At 37.7% G+C, this 18,100-nt stretch overlaps 1 protein-coding gene across 2 annotated transcripts; it reads left to right on the top strand.

Annotated features, from left to right (window-relative positions):
• Positions 1-483: 483 nt before the first annotated feature.
• Positions 484-11,601, top strand: yipf5 (Yip1 domain family, member 5). 2 transcript variants are annotated; one of them, XM_081391234.1, is made up of 6 exons: positions 484-608; positions 1,395-1,514; positions 3,505-3,680; positions 6,413-6,558; positions 6,642-6,823; positions 10,182-11,601. In XM_081391234.1, the coding sequence occupies exons 2-6, from the start codon at positions 1,405-1,407 to the stop codon at positions 10,342-10,344; spliced, it is 777 nt and encodes a 258-aa protein (XP_081247360.1). In that variant the 5' UTR covers positions 484-608; positions 1,395-1,404; the 3' UTR covers positions 10,345-11,601. The 2 variants fall into 2 exon arrangements, with proteins under 2 accessions (XP_081247360.1, XP_081247361.1); XM_081391235.1 differs by having other exon boundaries at positions 551-673.
• Positions 11,602-18,100: the final 6,499 nt, after the last annotated feature.

Genomic DNA, 18,100 nt, shown 5'->3' with positions numbered 1-18,100 from the left:
CTCCCCCATTTACTTTCATTCAGTTCAGCTTCTTATCTTTCCTGTCAGGATCCTGCATACTTTACCTGTTGTTTTCTTTAGCTAACCCTGCATCTTCCCCTTGTGAGACAATTTACTCTCATCTAATTTTCTTTGCTTCATGCATTTAGATTAGGTTTAGGAATTGTTCATTCTGATTATATTATCATAATGATATTAGGATAATGCATTCATTGAAAGAATTTGAATGGATCTGACCTGAGAATAACAAGAATACATTTTAAACACTTGTTTAGTTTGTGTTACTAACAATTAACCGTTTTTGTTTAATTAACTTTGGAGTCAAGAGAGGACAACGGGGGCCCTCGAGTCAAAAAAGTTAAGAATCGTATTATCACCGTGTGCAGTAAACTCATATTTGCCTGTGTGTGTGTGTATGTAGTGAGCGCTGCTTCCCATAGAGGACGCACTTCCGGTTTCTGCAGCCTATACCAGAGAATGTCTAATAGGAAGACGGGCTCTGGCCTATACGTACACAGTGACGTCATCGTCCCCATGACCCGGAAGTTCTGCTGCTATTTCTTGACACGTAGTTAGCGGTGTTGGCGGAGTCTTGGGCGATTAACGGTGTGAGTAAAACTGCAGAGTTTACTTCATTACATCTGTGTATTTGAGCTGCGTTACATGTTTGAAGGTGTGTGTAGGACAGTGTTTGAATAGGGCTGACAGTGATTGTATGTGCCGTTGCAGTGCTTTAGTTGAGCTGTGCTAACTGAACCCAAACAAAACAAACATTATTTATGCTAAAATCACATTACATATGTTTGACTGTTATGCAAATATGTGAAAAACAGAATTAGCTCGGCATGCTTTTAGTAAACGTACAGAATTAGCGCGGCATGCTTTTGATAAACATACAATCTGATCTATAATAATGGTTCTCATCTGACAAAAAAAAGGTCGTGTTTTTTTATATGTATCATTGTAATAGCAAGTTATTTTACATATACCATGGTAATACCTTGCTTCTTTGGACGTGTACTGTGGTAATACCGTTGTTTTAATTTGGCAGTATCATTGTACTGTGATTGTCATACCATAGTTTTTCCAGTATCATGGTATTAAAATCTGATTCTGTCTCTTTACCATAGTACCTTTTTGTGTGTGTTGATTCTTTATCCAGATCATTTGTGTTTGATTCATTAATATCATCCATCTGTTCTTGTTGATTAATATAATTTGCATGCTTTAAACCTTATGTTGCAACATCATTTATGTGTGTGATTTAAATAACATCCTAAATGTAGTTCTTCAGCTCCACCCAAATAATCTTCTTGTCTTTGATACTATTGGATCAAATCTGATTTAATAATATTGTCTATTGCTGACTGATTTTTCTGCTTCATGTCTTCCAGGCTGCTTGCAATGGCAGGGTTTGACAACTTCAACACTGACTTTTACCAGTCTAGTTACAGTGTAGATGACCAGAACCAAGCAGGATACGGCTACAGCAACACAGAGGACCCGTACAGCAAGTATGCAAGTTATTGTTATAATTATAGCCCTGTTTGTCAAGTCAGTTTTATTTGTATTGCTCTTTTCCACAACACACATTGTTTCAGAGCTGCTTTACAGAAAATCATGATCTTAAAGTTTTTAATTTCTTACTATCCTCATGCCTTATGTCATTTAACAGATTTGAGCTGTTCCATGATATAGTTTACTATAGTTTATCACTGTGAACGCATGTTAATGCCAAGTGTAAACGCAGCCGTACTTCGTGGTACTATTGGCAGAAGTACCCGGATGTCAGCGTGTTCGCACCGCAGGAACTAGGAATGATTTTAGTTCTAGGAACTCTTTTGGAGGAACTGATTTAGCTCCTGCTTCAGAGTCGGGTCTAAACCAGCACTGTAGGAACTATCCGTGACGTTAGTGTACGCAGATTGGCACCAGCACCCGCCATTTTTTAAAAAGCTTTGTAAACACACAGATTATAGCCTATATATTTACTCCAGAAACTAACTCTACGATCATGGAAAACGGTGATAGATGGGCCTCTTAACCCTTACACTGAGGAGAAAATCCAACGCAACTTTGAGGGGACCAAGAGAAACATGAGTATGTATTTCTGCTCAGCAACACTGGACATCAACCACACGTCATAGGCTAATGACTTTTCATATACTATCTACTTGCTATATATAACAGTTCTCTCTAATGACGAGTTAGACAAGGTCATAAATGAATGAACACTGAGAATGCGAGCACTGTTTGTCGTTCTCAGCGCCGTCAAAATAAGTCCCAACAAAGAGCGCAGCTGGCGTCACTTCAGAGTTCCTTCAAAAAAACCAGACGCATGATCGTGCCAGCATTGCTTTAGAGGCTGCAGAAGCGGAAGGTCAGCTTGTCAGTGCTCAGACCATACACCACACACTGCAACAAGTCGGTTTGCGTGGCCTTCGTCCCAGAAGGAAGCCTCTTCTGAAGCTGGCTCACAAGAAAGCACGCAAACAGTTTGCTGAAAGCAAGCTGTCCAAGAGCATGAACTACTGGAACCATGTCCTGTGGTCTGATGAGATAACGACTACAAACACACCGCCAAGATGACAACTGCCTTGCTGAGGAAGGTGAAGGTGATGGAGTGGCCAAGTATGTCCTGAACCCTATTGAGCACCTGTGGGACGTCCTCAAGCGGAAGGTGGAGAGGCGCCATGTGTCTAACATCCATCAGCTCCGTGATGTCATGGAAGAGGATCCCAGCAATAACCTGTGCAGCTCTGGTGAACTCCATGCCCTGGAGGATTAAGGCAGTGCTAGATAGCAACGGTGCTCACACAAAATATTGACACTTTGCCAGTTATTTTGACAATAATGTTGAGTTATTTTCAGAGGACAGTAAATATATACTGCTATACAAGCAGCACATTGACTACTCTACAATATATCCAAGTTTCATTTCTATAGTATTGTCCCTTGAGGAGATATACTAAATTGTTTGCTGAAATGTGAGGGGAGTACTCACTTTTGTGAGATGCTGTAGTTGGTTGATAATACAGTTTGCATTTTGCAACCGTATTAACAATCAAGCAGTTGAGATTTGCTGTTGTTATATTGCTATTAAAGCACACTATTAATGCGGACAAAGTTGGATATACTTCTATATCCAACTTTATATAGAGAGAGGTGTGTTAAAATTTTGCAACAATATAGACAATCAAGCAGCTGAGATTTGTCATATTATGTATTGTTTACAATGTAAAGTATCTGTCTGTTGAAAAAGTTGGATTTACTCTATATTCGACATTAAATATATCACGAGTCAATAATATACAAAGCTTTAGACGGTAATCACCACATCATAATGCAAATTTGTATTTTTAAAAAAAGTACAAGGTGTTTTTATTTCATAATTGTAGTGAAATAACAAGCACTTTTCTTGCCTTAGCCTGTTTATGCACATGCTGAGTGTGAGAATGTGTCTGTCACCTGATTCTGACTTTATTCTCTGTTTGCGTCCGACAGAGCGTATGGCCAGTATGATTACTCTCAGCCGATGGGCTACACGGGTGCTCCGGGGATGATGCCGCCCCAGCAGCCGTACACGGGGCAGATCTTCCAGCCCACGCCAGCGTTTACACCCGCCTCCCCACAGTCCATGTACGGCAGCAGCTTTGAGGACGAGCCCCCGTTGCTGGAGGGTGAGTGAGATGTCGCCTTGTCGTTGTTCACCTGAAAATGAGAGTTTGGTAATAATATTCTAGCCCGATCTAAACTATTTGTGGACCGATGTTGAATTTATTTTATTTTTTTCATGGCAGATGCTGATATTTTTGAGAGCAGGGTGGCCGATGGCCGACATATTTATGATTGATATTTATTTTACCTGATATTTAATAAATACGAAATAAATAAAACCAGACTTGTACTTTAGATGGCAACTTTTTGATTCTGAAATCCTATTATAGTATTTTTCACAAATAAATACATGAATAAAAAAATAAGGGGTAAAGTAAACTGCAACTAACAGGGCACGCAGTAATCTGGTGAGTTTGTGCGCACCGGGAATCGTATTGTTTTCTAATAAAGACTAGTTAACACTAATTTTACATACACAGTGAAAATGACACGAATTTGACTCAGTGGGAAACTGGATATAGTGTTGCATAATTTGGAATCAAGGGTTTAAAGTTTGCCGATAGTGCATCTTCAGTAAAGCTCAACTCTCCTGTCCGCATTCACTTCACATGGGCTGACTGTTACACACACGTCTGCGAGGCTTGGGAAATGAAATATTTATTAGATTTTCAAAGATTTGTTTAAATTGGGGGTTGGCAGCCTATTGTACGTGGAGGGGCTGTATTTTCGGAGATGTTCAACTAAGTATATTGAGTCCTATTCAACATTCCCCACACACATCAAAATGACAGTGATGCGTGTGGAAACATACCTGGTCACTTCATGTGTTTTCTCTGATCGGATAGCTGTCCAATCGTGAAAAGACCAGTGGTAAATGCTTTCCGAAAGAGTATTCCAGATTAAACTGGACACAATGCATCTGGTTGTTGAAGCCACATATGTAAATTTGCTAACTCTTGATTTTAAGGTGACGTAGTTAGTGTTGTCAAAAGTACTGACTTCGGTACCAATTTGGTACTGGCATTTTAAAAATGTGACGCTTTGAGCGGAATCGTAAACACTTCTGATTGGCCACTGTGTTCATGCACTCATCTGATATGACTGTGATTGGCTACAATGATCAGTGCTTCAAAAACATGTTGTTAATATACATCAAAGATGCCTTTCACAGAGCGCTTGCACTGATACACACGCGTTTGAAAACGGGATGATAGACGCCTGCTTGTGCTCTCCAACGCTCCTGTGTGCTTATCATTGTAGCCAATCACAGACATATCCGATCAGCGCGTGAACACAATGGCCAATCCGAGGTATGTTCATTTTACTTGCATAAACTTAACTTTAATATGAAAAAATGAAGATGATAAACATAGTTTGAATATCCTTTTAATGCTGCAATGGCTCATCAATACGTGGCAGCAAAGTGAAATGTGGACCTTTTCTTTTCCAAACCCTCTTTCCTTTTTCAAATTTAGACTTTTTGGTCTATGAACTTTTGCTCTGCAAATACATTAAGACATTAATTTGTCATTTTATTTTAATTTCTGAATGATTGCGTGTGCAAGCGCAAGCATGTTTATGCAGCCCCAGTGGGAAGGAGAAATGTGTGTGAGTGTAGGAAAGAAGCTGAATGTATTTTATAGAAGTTATTTGAACTTGCATCTAACTAACAGATGAAATAATAATAATTGTATGTGTAATTTCACAGGTCACTTTATCCCTTGCATGTTTTTTTTTTTTTTTTTTTGTATATTGACAGTTTTAACACAAATTTTAATCTTCGTACTAAAAGCTATGGATTAAAAAAAATGTTATTTACCTGTTCTGGGTCAAAATGGATCTGAAAATTTTGGGTCCTTGTTTGTCATTGATTGAGGATTTTTTTTTTTTACTTTGTGACATTCATATTTTTCTGTAGTGCTTTGGTACACATGTAGAATCGTTATCAGAGTCAGCGATTCCCTTCTCTTAGTCACACTGCAGTGATTCCCAGGGGTGAGTTTATTCTTGTTCACAGAGAAATCAATAATGCATTGTCTCTGCGTCCCAAACCCAGAACTCTGAGCTTTACAAAACAAACAAGTGTCACCCGGGGCCGTGTCCCTGCATGCTGACGTCAAGTAGACCTTGTGAAAGCCACTTGCCCCAGTTCTTCAGAGAGATGTGGAGAAAGCCACTTCACTGATCTCTGTTGATCTGCTGCTCGCTGTTGTCATCCAGTATCGGAAGTGCATTTATCATGCTGTGCAATAATGCCAATTCTAATCTTCTGCCTTATAAGTGCTGCTCACTGAGGCAAGCATCACTATTAGCTTTACCCGTTATCATTAGAAAATAAGCAGTGAATTTAAGTCATGTGATGCATGAGGGGAGCATTGAACAATAAATTATATCATAGAGATATGAGATTAGATTTGTTGTATATTTCCAGATAAATACCGTTTGGGTACGATCCACAATTCTCAAATTAAACAACTGAATAGAATGAGAAGTTAAAAAAAAAAAAAAAACGAATTTACAAATAAATATGTCATAAACACAGCTCTGTCTATCAATCATTTGTCAATTACCGGATGCAGTTTGTGGAGATTTCGGGTGTCAAGATGCCTGTAGTACAGGGGTTCCCAAACTTTTCTCAGCCGGACCCTTTGGCATGAAATGTTTTCTTGTTGTAAGTTAATATTTCAATAATTTAACAACGTTTGGGAAACCCTGGCCTAGTAGCATGTGGCGAGTTGTGCAGGGCAAACAGTTATTCTTTCAAAAAAAGTGAAAACGTGTTTTCCATTCGCAGAGCTGGGGATCAACTTTGACCACATCTGGCAGAAAACTCTGACTGTGCTGCACCCGCTGAAGGCAGCAGATGGCAGTATAATGAACGAAACAGATCTGGCTGGTCCCATGGTGTTCTGTTTGGCTTTCGGGGCGACGCTACTCTTGGTAAGAGACAAATGTTTCATCTTAAATCTGACAAGAAGATATTTTGTTAAATGAAAGAATGTTTTTCTTCTTCCTCATTTTAGACGGGTAAGATCCAGTTTGGTTACGTGTACGGGATCAGTGCCATCGGGTGTCTGGGCATGTACTGCCTGCTCAACCTCATGAGCATGACGGGGGTTTCGTTTGGGTGTGTCGCTAGTGTTCTGGGGTACTGCCTGCTCCCCATGATCATCCTGTCCAGTTTCGGGGTCCTCTTCTCCTTACAGTAAGTCACGCTTTACAACCTTTTCAGTTAGGTTGTTCTCTAACTTTTTACACTTTGAGATTTCAAGTAATGTCAAAATATAATTAGCCTATTTAGTTTACTATTATTTTTTTTAAAGATAAAAATATATATATTTTAAATAAAACATTTTCTAAATATGTCAAAAAAAATTGTATTATGCATATATGTAATAACGTACACAACCAGTCAAAAGTCACTTATGCCCACAGAGTCTGCATTTATTTGATCAATAAGTAAATGGTTATATTGTGCAATATTATTACATTTTAAAATAATTATATTGTAAAATGTAATTTATTCCTGTGATCAAAGCTGAACATTACTCAAGTCTTTAGTGTCACATGATCTTTAGGGTCACATGATTCTAATATGCTGATTTGCTGCTCAATTATAATTCATGGTTCTTAATATGAATGTTGAAAATAGTTTTTGCTTCTTAATGTTTTTTTTGTGGAAACTGAGATAACTTTTTTCAGGATTCTTTGTTGAATAGAAACTTCAGAAGAACAGTATTTATTTGAAATGGAAATTACCCTTACTCTAACTTTTGACCAATTTCTTGTGCCCTTGCTGAATAAAATTATTATTACTATTAAAATTAAAACTCTCTCCAAACTTAGTGTAGGGTAGTGTATCAAGGTTTCTACAAAAATATTAAGCAGCAAAAACTGTTTTCAATGTGTATAATCAGAAATGTTTCTTGAGCATCAAATCAGAATGATTTCTGAAGGATCATGTGACACTGAAGACTGGAGTAATGATGCTGAAAATTCAGCTTTGATCACAGGAATAAATTACATTTTAAAAGATATTCAAATAGAAAGCAGTTCTTTTAAATTCTAATAATATTAGTTATTACTGTATTTTTGATCAGTCTTGGTGAGCATAAACCCCTCCTTTTAAAAACATTTGAATAGTAGTTTGTTTTAATATGTAATAAACTATTAAAAATATATATTAATATTAATTATTAATACTATAAAAAAGATCTAAAAAAAGATCTTTCTAGAAAAAAATCTATAAAAAAAAGTTGAATATTCTAACTTTTTTTTTTTTTTTGCACTGCCACTTAATAATCAGCCAAATATTAGTCAGTAAGAATAGGCTTGGTCTAATCAAATTTTAATTAGTCATTTGGTCGCAGAAAATAAACTGGCAAAGTCCTGCATTATAATTCACGTAGGCTGACAGATGGTTAACACGGCTGGTCCATGTGGTAATTATATTGGGCAGGACATCCAAAGTGTGGGATCATTTTAAGAGGTGGCACCCCGACAAATCACGACTTGCTTTACGGCACGACGTCACATACATCGTTACAGTGTACAATATTGTACAATACAATATTGCTTTAAAGCAAGCAGCTTTCCAGAAAGTTTGCTTTAGCAAGCTGTTTTGAACTCCTGGAACAAACACAAAACAAGCTCTGTTTTGGCCGGATTTTGTTTGAAATGACGACACACCAGTTCGTTATATATAGCTAGACCTTGATAGTGCTGTCGCTATTTCTAGGCAACAGCGGGAATTAGGGATGTCAACGATTAATCGACGATCGATTAATTGTCGATAATACATTTAATCGATAGAACTTATCGATCATCGATTAAGCAGGTCTTCATGCGGGTTCGCGGCGTGCTGCTCAACCGCGAAACATGTAAAGCGAGCGCGCCGGAGTTATGTTTGGGACCATTTTACACCTTCATCATCATGTAAGTTTGCGTGTGCATTCGCAGCCTTTTGTTTTGTTCAAATGTAAGTTGTAATACTGTTTATTTTGTGTATGCCTATCTATATCTGATTTATCTCATATTGGATGCATTTGGTAAAGAACTCTGTAGTAAAGCGTCAGCTTCAGCGCGCGCAGCTCAAACGGCAGTGCACGACTAATAATGACTATTGGGACTGTAATATTACATAACATTATAAAGAGAACAATATTGTAATAAAAAATTGTGAATTATTTGGGTTTAGTTGCCGTGTCGCGTTGCTTCAGGAAGAGCGCGTCCACAAAAGGAGTAGTTCTGAATGAATGGCACGTAACTTAGTTCAAGTTCACTTGTGCATGAATTTGCGTCATTTTGTGCAGATATAATTTGTAATATTGTTTATTTTAAATATATCTGATTAATCTCATATAGGATGCGTTTCTTTTAGATAAATAACGTGCTAGCAAAGTGCTCCAGTTTAACGGTTGCAGATTCATTCAGCGCGTGCAGTTGTTCCAGGAAGAGCGCGTCCACAGTCACACATTCTAGCGCATATGAGGCGGCGCTGGTGACGCGTTGTATTAGTAGTTATATTTGATTATTAAATAATTAATTTAATTATCAATCACATCGAAACATTTTACAATCCTACTAGCCCTTTTATTTAAAACCATTCTAATCGATTTGGTGAGGAACATTAGCATTTGCAGACCCTGTCATGCTGTTGGCCATATGCCACTGCAGTTGACGCATATCGCAGTATTAAGGCTAACGATTAATCGATTAATTGATCGTTAATTTAAACGACGATCGATCATGGGAATTTGTGAAAATTGACATCCCTAGCGGGAATACAATTAATTTGCTCAAAACAACACCGATTTGACCAATTGCATTAAAGGCTACACTTCAACTTGGACAGTTATTGTGATGTAGGCTGCACACAAATTAATGTTAATTAAAGAATCAAGTAAACGTCTCCTATAAACTGCATGTCAAAATTAGACTAGCACTTAACCGTGAACACAAAAGCCAAAAGAACATTACACACATGGCTTTAAATTGGTTATTTCTTAACTATAATTAAGTTCTTTCCATTGATCAATTTCTTCTAAGCATTGGATCTTCGTCAGAGCGTCCACAAATATTTGTACAGTGTTGTTGGCAGGGCAACCACAGCGAATTTTTACGCTCTCGCTGGCGGCAGTGTGAACGCACAGTTTTGCATCTTATGTATTTTAAGTGTTGTTCTATAAAACCATATGATTACTTGCTTTTGATACTTAATTTGAAGCAACTATTATTGCCTCATTGTTAATATGTATGTATTTTAAAGGTATAGCGGAGGATCTTTCCGAATTTTAGATAAGACCCGCCCTCTCCACTTTTTGAAAAGTTTGATTGATTCACCAGAATGATTGACAGTTAGGAGGACCAATAGTATAGGTGATCCACCCGGAAGTAAAAAATCCTCCGCTATACCTTTAAGTCATTTTAAAGAGTTAGGTCTCCTTTTATTTACACACAAAAAAAAAATCTGATTAATCGTCAAAATAATCAACCGATTACTAAAATAATTGTTAGTGACAGCCCTAGACCTTGCTAACCTGGTGTTTTCCTGTGTCTCTCAGGGGCATGATGGGTATCATTATAACAGCCTCCATCATTGGTTGGTGCAGTTTTTCGGCCTCTAAAATCTTCATCTCTGCTTTGGCCATGGACGGGCAGCAGCTGCTGGTGGCATATCCCTGCGCACTGCTGTACGGAGTCTTCGCCCTCATCTCCGTTTTTTGATCTCTCAACCTCTTTTAATGGACAAAAGGACCACCAATACGCAACACCTTTTATTTGAGGACTGCTTTTGATAACACACACACCCGCTCACCGAGTGTGTCCAGTGTTTATCATGCTCTAAGAGAATGTGGCATTCATTTCTTCTGCTTTATTCTATTCTTCTGCCCACCTACACTGAGAAATGTTCTTGCTGACGTAATGCAGGTTAAAACTTGGTTCTTTTTCTTTTAAACATTCACCGCATTCTATTGTGTTTTGCAAAATACTTTAACAAAGCCAGAAAATGAAGTGTTTATCAAAGAGAAGAATCAATGCAAAGGACACACTTCTCCTCCTACACAACACTGCTTTTCACTCCAGAACGGTTTTTGCAAAGTGCACTAGTAATTGTTCTTTCTTGGAATAGGTTTCCTTTACATTCCTGAAATGCTGTCGATTTGTTCAGCCTGTGTTCATTCACACGCTTGGGTCAGTGAGTGCCATTTTCACACATTTTCCATAATGTATTAGGTAAATTAAATGGAACGATAAAAATAATCAATCTTTTGTGCATCTTTTTCAAGCCGATTTGAAGGAATAGTTTAGCCAAAAAATAAAAATGCTTTCATTTACTCACCCACAATATGGTTCCAAACTTGTTCGACTTTCTTTCATGAGTCATATGAGGAGAATAATTACCCAGTTCATTGGATTTGGATGGGGGAAAAGCATGTAAAATTATATGTGTGTGCCATTGGAGAAAGTCATACTTGTTTGAAATGAGTAATTAATGAAATTTCTATTTTTGTGAACTTTCCCTCCAAGAGTTTATTTCAGACGGCTGCAGGTCGTTTATTGTCTGATTTGCATTTCACCCACTAACAATCTCATGTCTGCAAATTAGTCTTGGTAAACTCTGGCTGAATTTTGTTTCCATTACTGATTTATTTTCTTTCACACATTTATCTTTTGAAATACACGAGGGAGAGCCAAGATTTAGCACCATTTGAAATAGTTCTTAAAGCTTTAAATCAAATTTACAGAACAAATCTTTCTGAATACATATGGGCTCTTTGTTGATTTTAAGGAGCCAGTACCGTCCTCTCAAGTGGATGGGTATATTTATATACAATGTAACTTTGTTTTGTATGTGCAGAAGAGTACAAATGTTTATATCAATCCTGTCTTGAGGAAAATCCGTGACCAACTGGTAGGGTGTTACACTTGTGCTGTTTCACAGGCTGTTTTAATTAAATAAAAGTACGTCTTTGGTTTGAATTCTTTTGTTTGAATTGTCTTTATCTGTAATTCTTTAAAGCAGTGCTTCTCAATCTTTTAACTCCTCATTGTCCTTGATATTTGAAAGCCCCATGACCTTTTCAGTTGTTTGTGACACTGTATAAGGATTAAGCCACTGCTTTAAAGGGTTAGTTCACCCAGAAATTAAAATTCTGTCTTTTTCTAAATTCTAAATTTACTCATGTCGTTCCAAACCCGTAAGACACAAATGAAGATTTTTTTTAAATGAAATCTGAGAAATTTCAGTCCCTCCATTGACAGTTACGCAACTACCACTTTGACGCTTCAAAAAGTTCATAAAGATATTGTAAAACTAATCCATATGAATCGAGATGTTTAGTCAATTTTCTCTAGACTCGATCGCTTTATATGATGAACAGATTGAATTTAGGCTTTTATTCAGCAAACAAACAGAAGCTCAACTGAACCTGCTTGACACTTGAGAACAAACCTCTTGCAGAAGCTCAAACGTGCTGCGTAACAAGAATGAACCTCATTGGTTCTTACAGAAGCTAAATAAAGAGCGTGTGGCGCTTTTCGGCGTGTGCCTTCTTCAGTGTGCCCTTCAGGCACACTGAAGAAGGCACACGCCGAAACGCGTTTGTGCAAAATAAATGTTTTATATGCATAGTGCGGCCTCTTTACTTTGTTTCATATGTGTTATATAAGGCCAGCACTCTGAAAATCTAAAAAAACATAGAGTGAAGCCAGCTCCCAACCCTATCACTTCTTACAGAAGCTAAAATGTGATGCGTAACGCAAGAATGAACCTCATTGGTTCTTGCTGAAGCTCAAACGTGATGCGTAACACAAGAATGAACCTCATTGGTTCTTACAGAAGCTAAAATGTGATGCGTAACATGAATGAACCTCATTGGTTCTTACAGAAGCTAAAATGTGATGCGTAACGCAAGAATGAACCTCATTGGTTCTTGCTGAAGCTCAAACGTGATGCGTAACACGAGAATGAACCTCATTGGTTCTTGCTGAAGCTCAAACGTGATGCGTAACACAAGAATGAACCTCATTGGTTCTTACAGAAGCTAAAATGTGATGCGTAACATGAATGAACCTCATTGGTTCTTACAGAAGCTCAAACGTGATGCGTAACACAATAATGAACCTCATTGGTTCTTACAAAAGCTCAAACGTGATGCGTAACACGAGAATGAACCTCATTGGTTCTTACAGAAGCTAAAACGTGATGCGTAACACAAGAATGAACCTCATTGGTTCTTACAGAAGCTAAAACGTGATGCGTAACACAAGAATGAACCTCATTGGTTCTTACAGAAGCTCAAACGTGATGCGTAACACAAGAATGAACCTCATTGGTTCTTACAGAAGCTAAAATGTGATGCGTAACGCAAGAATGAACCTCATTGGTTCTTACAGAAGCTAAAATGTGATGCGTAACGCAAGAATGAACCTCATTGGTTCTTACAGAAGCTCAAACGTGATGCGTAACACAAGAATGAACCTCATTGGTTCTTACAGAAGCTAAAATGTGATGCGTAACGCAAGAATGAACCTCATTGGTTCTTACAGAAGCTAAAATGTGATGCGTAACGCAAGAATGAACCTCATTGGTTCTTGCTGAAGCTCAAACGTGATGCGTAACACAAGAATGAACCTCATTGGTTCTTACAGAAGCTAAAATGTGATGCGTAACATGAATGAACCTCATTGGTTCTTACAGAAGCTCAAACGTGATGCGTAACACAATAATGAACCTCATTGGTTCTTACAAAAGCTCAAACGTGATGCGTAACACAAGAATGAACCTCATTGGTTCTTACAGAAGCTAAAACGTGATGCGTAACACAAGAATGAACCTCATTGGTTCTTACAGAAGCTAAAACGTGATGCGTAACACAAGAATGAACCTCATTGGTTCTTACAGAAGCTCAAACGTGATGCGTAACACAAGAATGAACCTCATTGGTTCTTACAGAAGCTCAAACGTGATGCGTAACAAGAATGAACCTCATTGGTTCTTACAGAAGCTCAAACGTGATGCGTAACACAAGAATGAACCTCATTGGTTCTTACAGAAGCTCAAACGTGATGCGTAAAACAAGAATGAACCTCATTGGTTCTTACAGAAGCTCAAACGTGATGCGTAAAACAAGAATGAACCTCATTGGTTCTTACAGAAGCTCAAACGTGATGCGTAACAAGAATGAACCTCATTGGTTCTTACAGAAGCTCAAACGTGATGCGTAAAACAAGAATGAACCTCATTGGTTCTTACAGAAGCTCAAACGTGATGCGTAACAAGAATGAACCTCATTGGTTCTTGCAGAAGCTCAAACGTGATGCGTAACACGATAATGAACCTCATTGGTTCTTGCAGAAGCTCAAACGTGCTGCGTAATGCGAGAATGAACCTTGTAGCAATTCATAATGTAATAACTGCACATAATGTAAGTATTACATTATTATTATTAAAATAAAATGTTCATAATGTAATAATTTCCACAAAATGTAATACAGTTTTGAGCTCATAATCATTTTCATAATCATCAATAATTACAGTATAAACTCACCATTGCCATATTGCCATAATTATAATAGCTTAAATAAAAGTATTTACTTACAGTGCATTTTTAAAAATCAAAAAATCTGTGTGTGTGTGTGTGTGTGTGTGTGTGTGTGTGTGTGTGTGTGTGTGTGTGTGTGTGTGCGTGCGCGCACGTGTGTGTGTGTGTGTGTGTGTGTGTGTTAGGTATATGGACGAAAAAAAAAACATAACATTTTTAATGACATAAGGGCGAGTAAGGATGATAGAACTATTCCTTTAGGTTTAAGTCCATTTCCGTTTCAGGTTTAAGTCCAATACTAACATTAATCATCTTTGACATTACGTCCCCCACTATGGTCTGCACCCCACAAACAAGACCGCCTTAAATTATCTTGTCAGATGAGCCATTATACTTTGTTCTTTGAAGAGAGCAACAATCATCTACTGTCTTATGACATAGGTTCTTAGAGAGAACATAGAGAGAGAGAGAGAGAGAGAGAGAGAGAGAGAGAGAGAGAGAGAGAGAGAGAGAGAGAGAGAGAGTTCACATCTGCTCTCACTGAAGGAAATTCCAGCTGATGTCACAGCCGAATTCCTGCCAATGGCCTGAGCCATTTCCTCTTGTAAAGCCAACTCAGTACATTTGTAACACAGCAGATGGCAGTGCTGAGTTATTCACCAGCAAAGGTTACATAAGGTAAGCCCAGTTGATTTTTAAAGTTTTGTTCAAGGAAACAATAGTGATCAAGCTACAAACTTTCAGTTAGCAGCCCAAATCTTTAAACGTTCACTTCTGTGAATAACCAAATTAAGTGACTCAGACAAACCTCACATTCCAAGTCCTTAGTCATTCAGCATTTACGCCAGCAGACATGATCCATTCTCAAGATATGTGCAAAATGATCATCATATTTGCAGCATTCGTTTGCACTTATTTATCGTAATTGCTCTATTCATACAAGACTTGCTCATTTGAAGGACAGACAGGGTGTTATTCCGATGTTTTTTTGTTTGTTGTTTTTCTATTTCAGCAGGGTTTCCTAAACTGAGCTAAGATTGGTAGATTCATTTTTAACAAAGTATAAATGTCCTGAGTGTAAAAGTTATTATAATTTGCCTTCATTCAACAGACATCACATCTTGTTAGACTAAGTTCACACAGCATAGCGCTTTCTTCAGTTTTAGGGGGAAATATGCTGAACGAGGGTATTACAATCTTAGTGTCTGAAATATTAACCAGATTTGGTGATATTAACATGCAGGGAATTTGTAGACCTTTGTGAATGACAATGCTATCTGTTGAGTTTTAGCATGTTTTGTGGCTAATTTTGCATCATATTCAAATTTGTCAGTTGTGTTTGTACAAATGGAAAGAAAGAATTTCCCAGGTTCTCCAGGTGATGGCGTCACTAATTTGGGTTTTCCAGATTTGGTACTCTGAACTTCAATAGCTCAAAGAGACTAGATTTCTGGAATACTCTGGATTTAACAGTCTTCGATTACACTATAGGCTACTTTTTATGACTGATTAGCATGCTATCGTTTAAAGCTTAATGCTCTTTGAAGATACTAATTGTAGCTCAATAATTTAAAGAAGAATAAGTTTGACTACATATAATAGTAAATTAAGGGTTAGCCTTTTTTTTTCTCATGTAACATTATGTTTATTGCATTAGCCCTGAGAGCATGTATGCTAACTCTATCATCAAGCTACTTTTTAAAATACACCTTGTTCCCGTACTGTTGTCGTGCAAAATTTGGATTTACATATAGGTCTAATCCAGCTGTGACTTTTGCAATATTATTTTTAATAATGCTATTACCATGGTTTAATTAGCTACACAAGAAAATTAGATCTTTGTAATATCTCAATTGTTTAATTGTTTCTCCTATAATAATGAATATGAGAGCCAATGGAGACTTCTTCTAATTGTAAGTATCATCCCGCTTGGAGAAAACAGCCTAAACTGGTTGGCTGGTCTTCCAGTCTGGTCATAGCTGGTTTAGCAGGGTTTGGGCACTTCTTTAGATAGTCAGGCTGGGAGAGTAGCTTACCAACTGGCTGATACCCAGCCTGGCCAAGACCAGCCAACCATTTTAGGCTGGTTTTAGCTGTTTTATTCCAGCTGGACTGCTTCTCTTAAACATAAACTCCTTTAGAGATCTCTCAAAACTGAAATGTCTCAAACTGTGCTAAAATAGGCTGGTTTTAGCTGTTTTTGTTATTATTCTTCTGTTTTCAACAGGGTTGACATCAAAAAGTTTAAAAAACCCTGATTTCCTCTGGGTAGATATTAAACTCTTATGTGACTTGGTTTAGGAAAAAATATGGCTTGCTTTGTGCCTTTCAAAATGGCAGATGTTACGTCTGTGAGGAGAACGAACCAAAAATAATGAACTCAATGAGCACGATTAGAGTGTGATCGTGCACAGGCAGATATTGCGTTTGGCGGGAAATGCAGCTATTGGTATTCAGTGGCGCGAGGCATTATGAATCTGTGAGCTGCCAACACATGAATATTCAAGGCATCAGTGTTACTTGAGCACTAAGTGTGACTTCCTAATGCGTCCGCTCTTCATTAAGTTAATTTTTGCACTCGTTGCACAGACTCCAAGTCGATTCAGAACTCAATGAGCTGCTGCTTTAGTGAGATCACCATCCATTGTGTTCATGTCGGCCAGCTAAGGTGTCATGTGAATAATAAATCTGATTGCTTATGTGAAAACAAATGAGATAGATGCACACTTTAGGGTCAATGTGATACTGAAGAGTTTAGTACACTATGTACTTAACCGGTTATTTTGTCATTGAACATTTAAGTATGTAAGCCCCTCCCCCTCCACTACGTAATTAAAGCTGAGACAGTGGAGTGCATGAAGTGTCCAACATTCCACAATTCGTTTTTTAGGCTAATTAAGTGCATCATTCGGGTATATAAAGCACTTTTTCTTTTTGGAATTTTCAGTGTGAACACACTACTCTTTATACTATTTATACTACAAATCGACATAGAATACTGAATTGGGACGCACCTTTTGAGATACGTTTATTCATTGTTATTATTCCACAAATCAAAGTCACATTGAAGGTGCACATTGTTATTCTGTGTCTTGGTTTCTACAAATAAGAAGGCATGTAATGGAATTAGACAATCAATGCTTTGTGATAATGGTGAATTTCTTTGTCTTACCTTTTCCTCTGAGCTTTCTAATAGGAGCGGGCCGCGAACAGAAAGCCAGGTATATATTGTCCTGAGGGGGAGGAGTTGAGTTATTACGAATGTCGTACTTGACAGATGATACGTTGGATTCAATAGTAGAGGTGTGAATAAATTCTAGCCATTTCATTCTTAACCAACGTACAGTTGGAAAACGGGATAAAACTGCAGCGTTTTACACACATCTCCAACCCATATTGCTCCGTGACGTGTCAACGGTCGCTTTGGCCAGGTGGTATTTATAGCGTAGGGGGCGGAGCTTTAGATTCTAGAGAGCATTTGATTGGACAGAAGATGTGATGAGAAGTCATAAAAATCCCTGACCCATTTTAGCGGAAGTGAGAGACTGTAAGTTTTGAATGCTTATATCTCCTAAATGCGAATTTTGTTATTGTTTTGGAACACACCAGCTAATTCATAACCGTAAGGCTAACATATTCATACTAAAAGCTAAAAACTTTGATTTCATGTATTACTCAGCTTCTCATCACATCTTCTTTAAGTGTTATCTTAATTGTTTCTTTCTTTGGTTTTGTAATTTGGTTCTTTACTTCAATGTTCTATGTTGGATGACCCTGTTATACTCTCAAATTTGCTTCTTTGGCCAACCTTCCATTTCCCAATGGAGGAATGTTATCCTATTTAAAATGTAATAAGTAGTGCAACTATTTCAATTACTTTATTAAAGCAATGTAACGGATTACTTTTTGATCACTTTCTATATTTCTAATGAATG

This window comes from Scardinius erythrophthalmus (assembly GCF_964197995.2).
Source record: "Scardinius erythrophthalmus genome assembly, chromosome: 17".
Lineage (NCBI taxonomy): Eukaryota > Metazoa > Chordata > Actinopteri > Cypriniformes > Leuciscidae > Scardinius > Scardinius erythrophthalmus.
The sequence above is the reverse complement of the archived record's forward strand: the minus strand, read 5'-3'. Positions and strand labels throughout refer to the sequence as shown.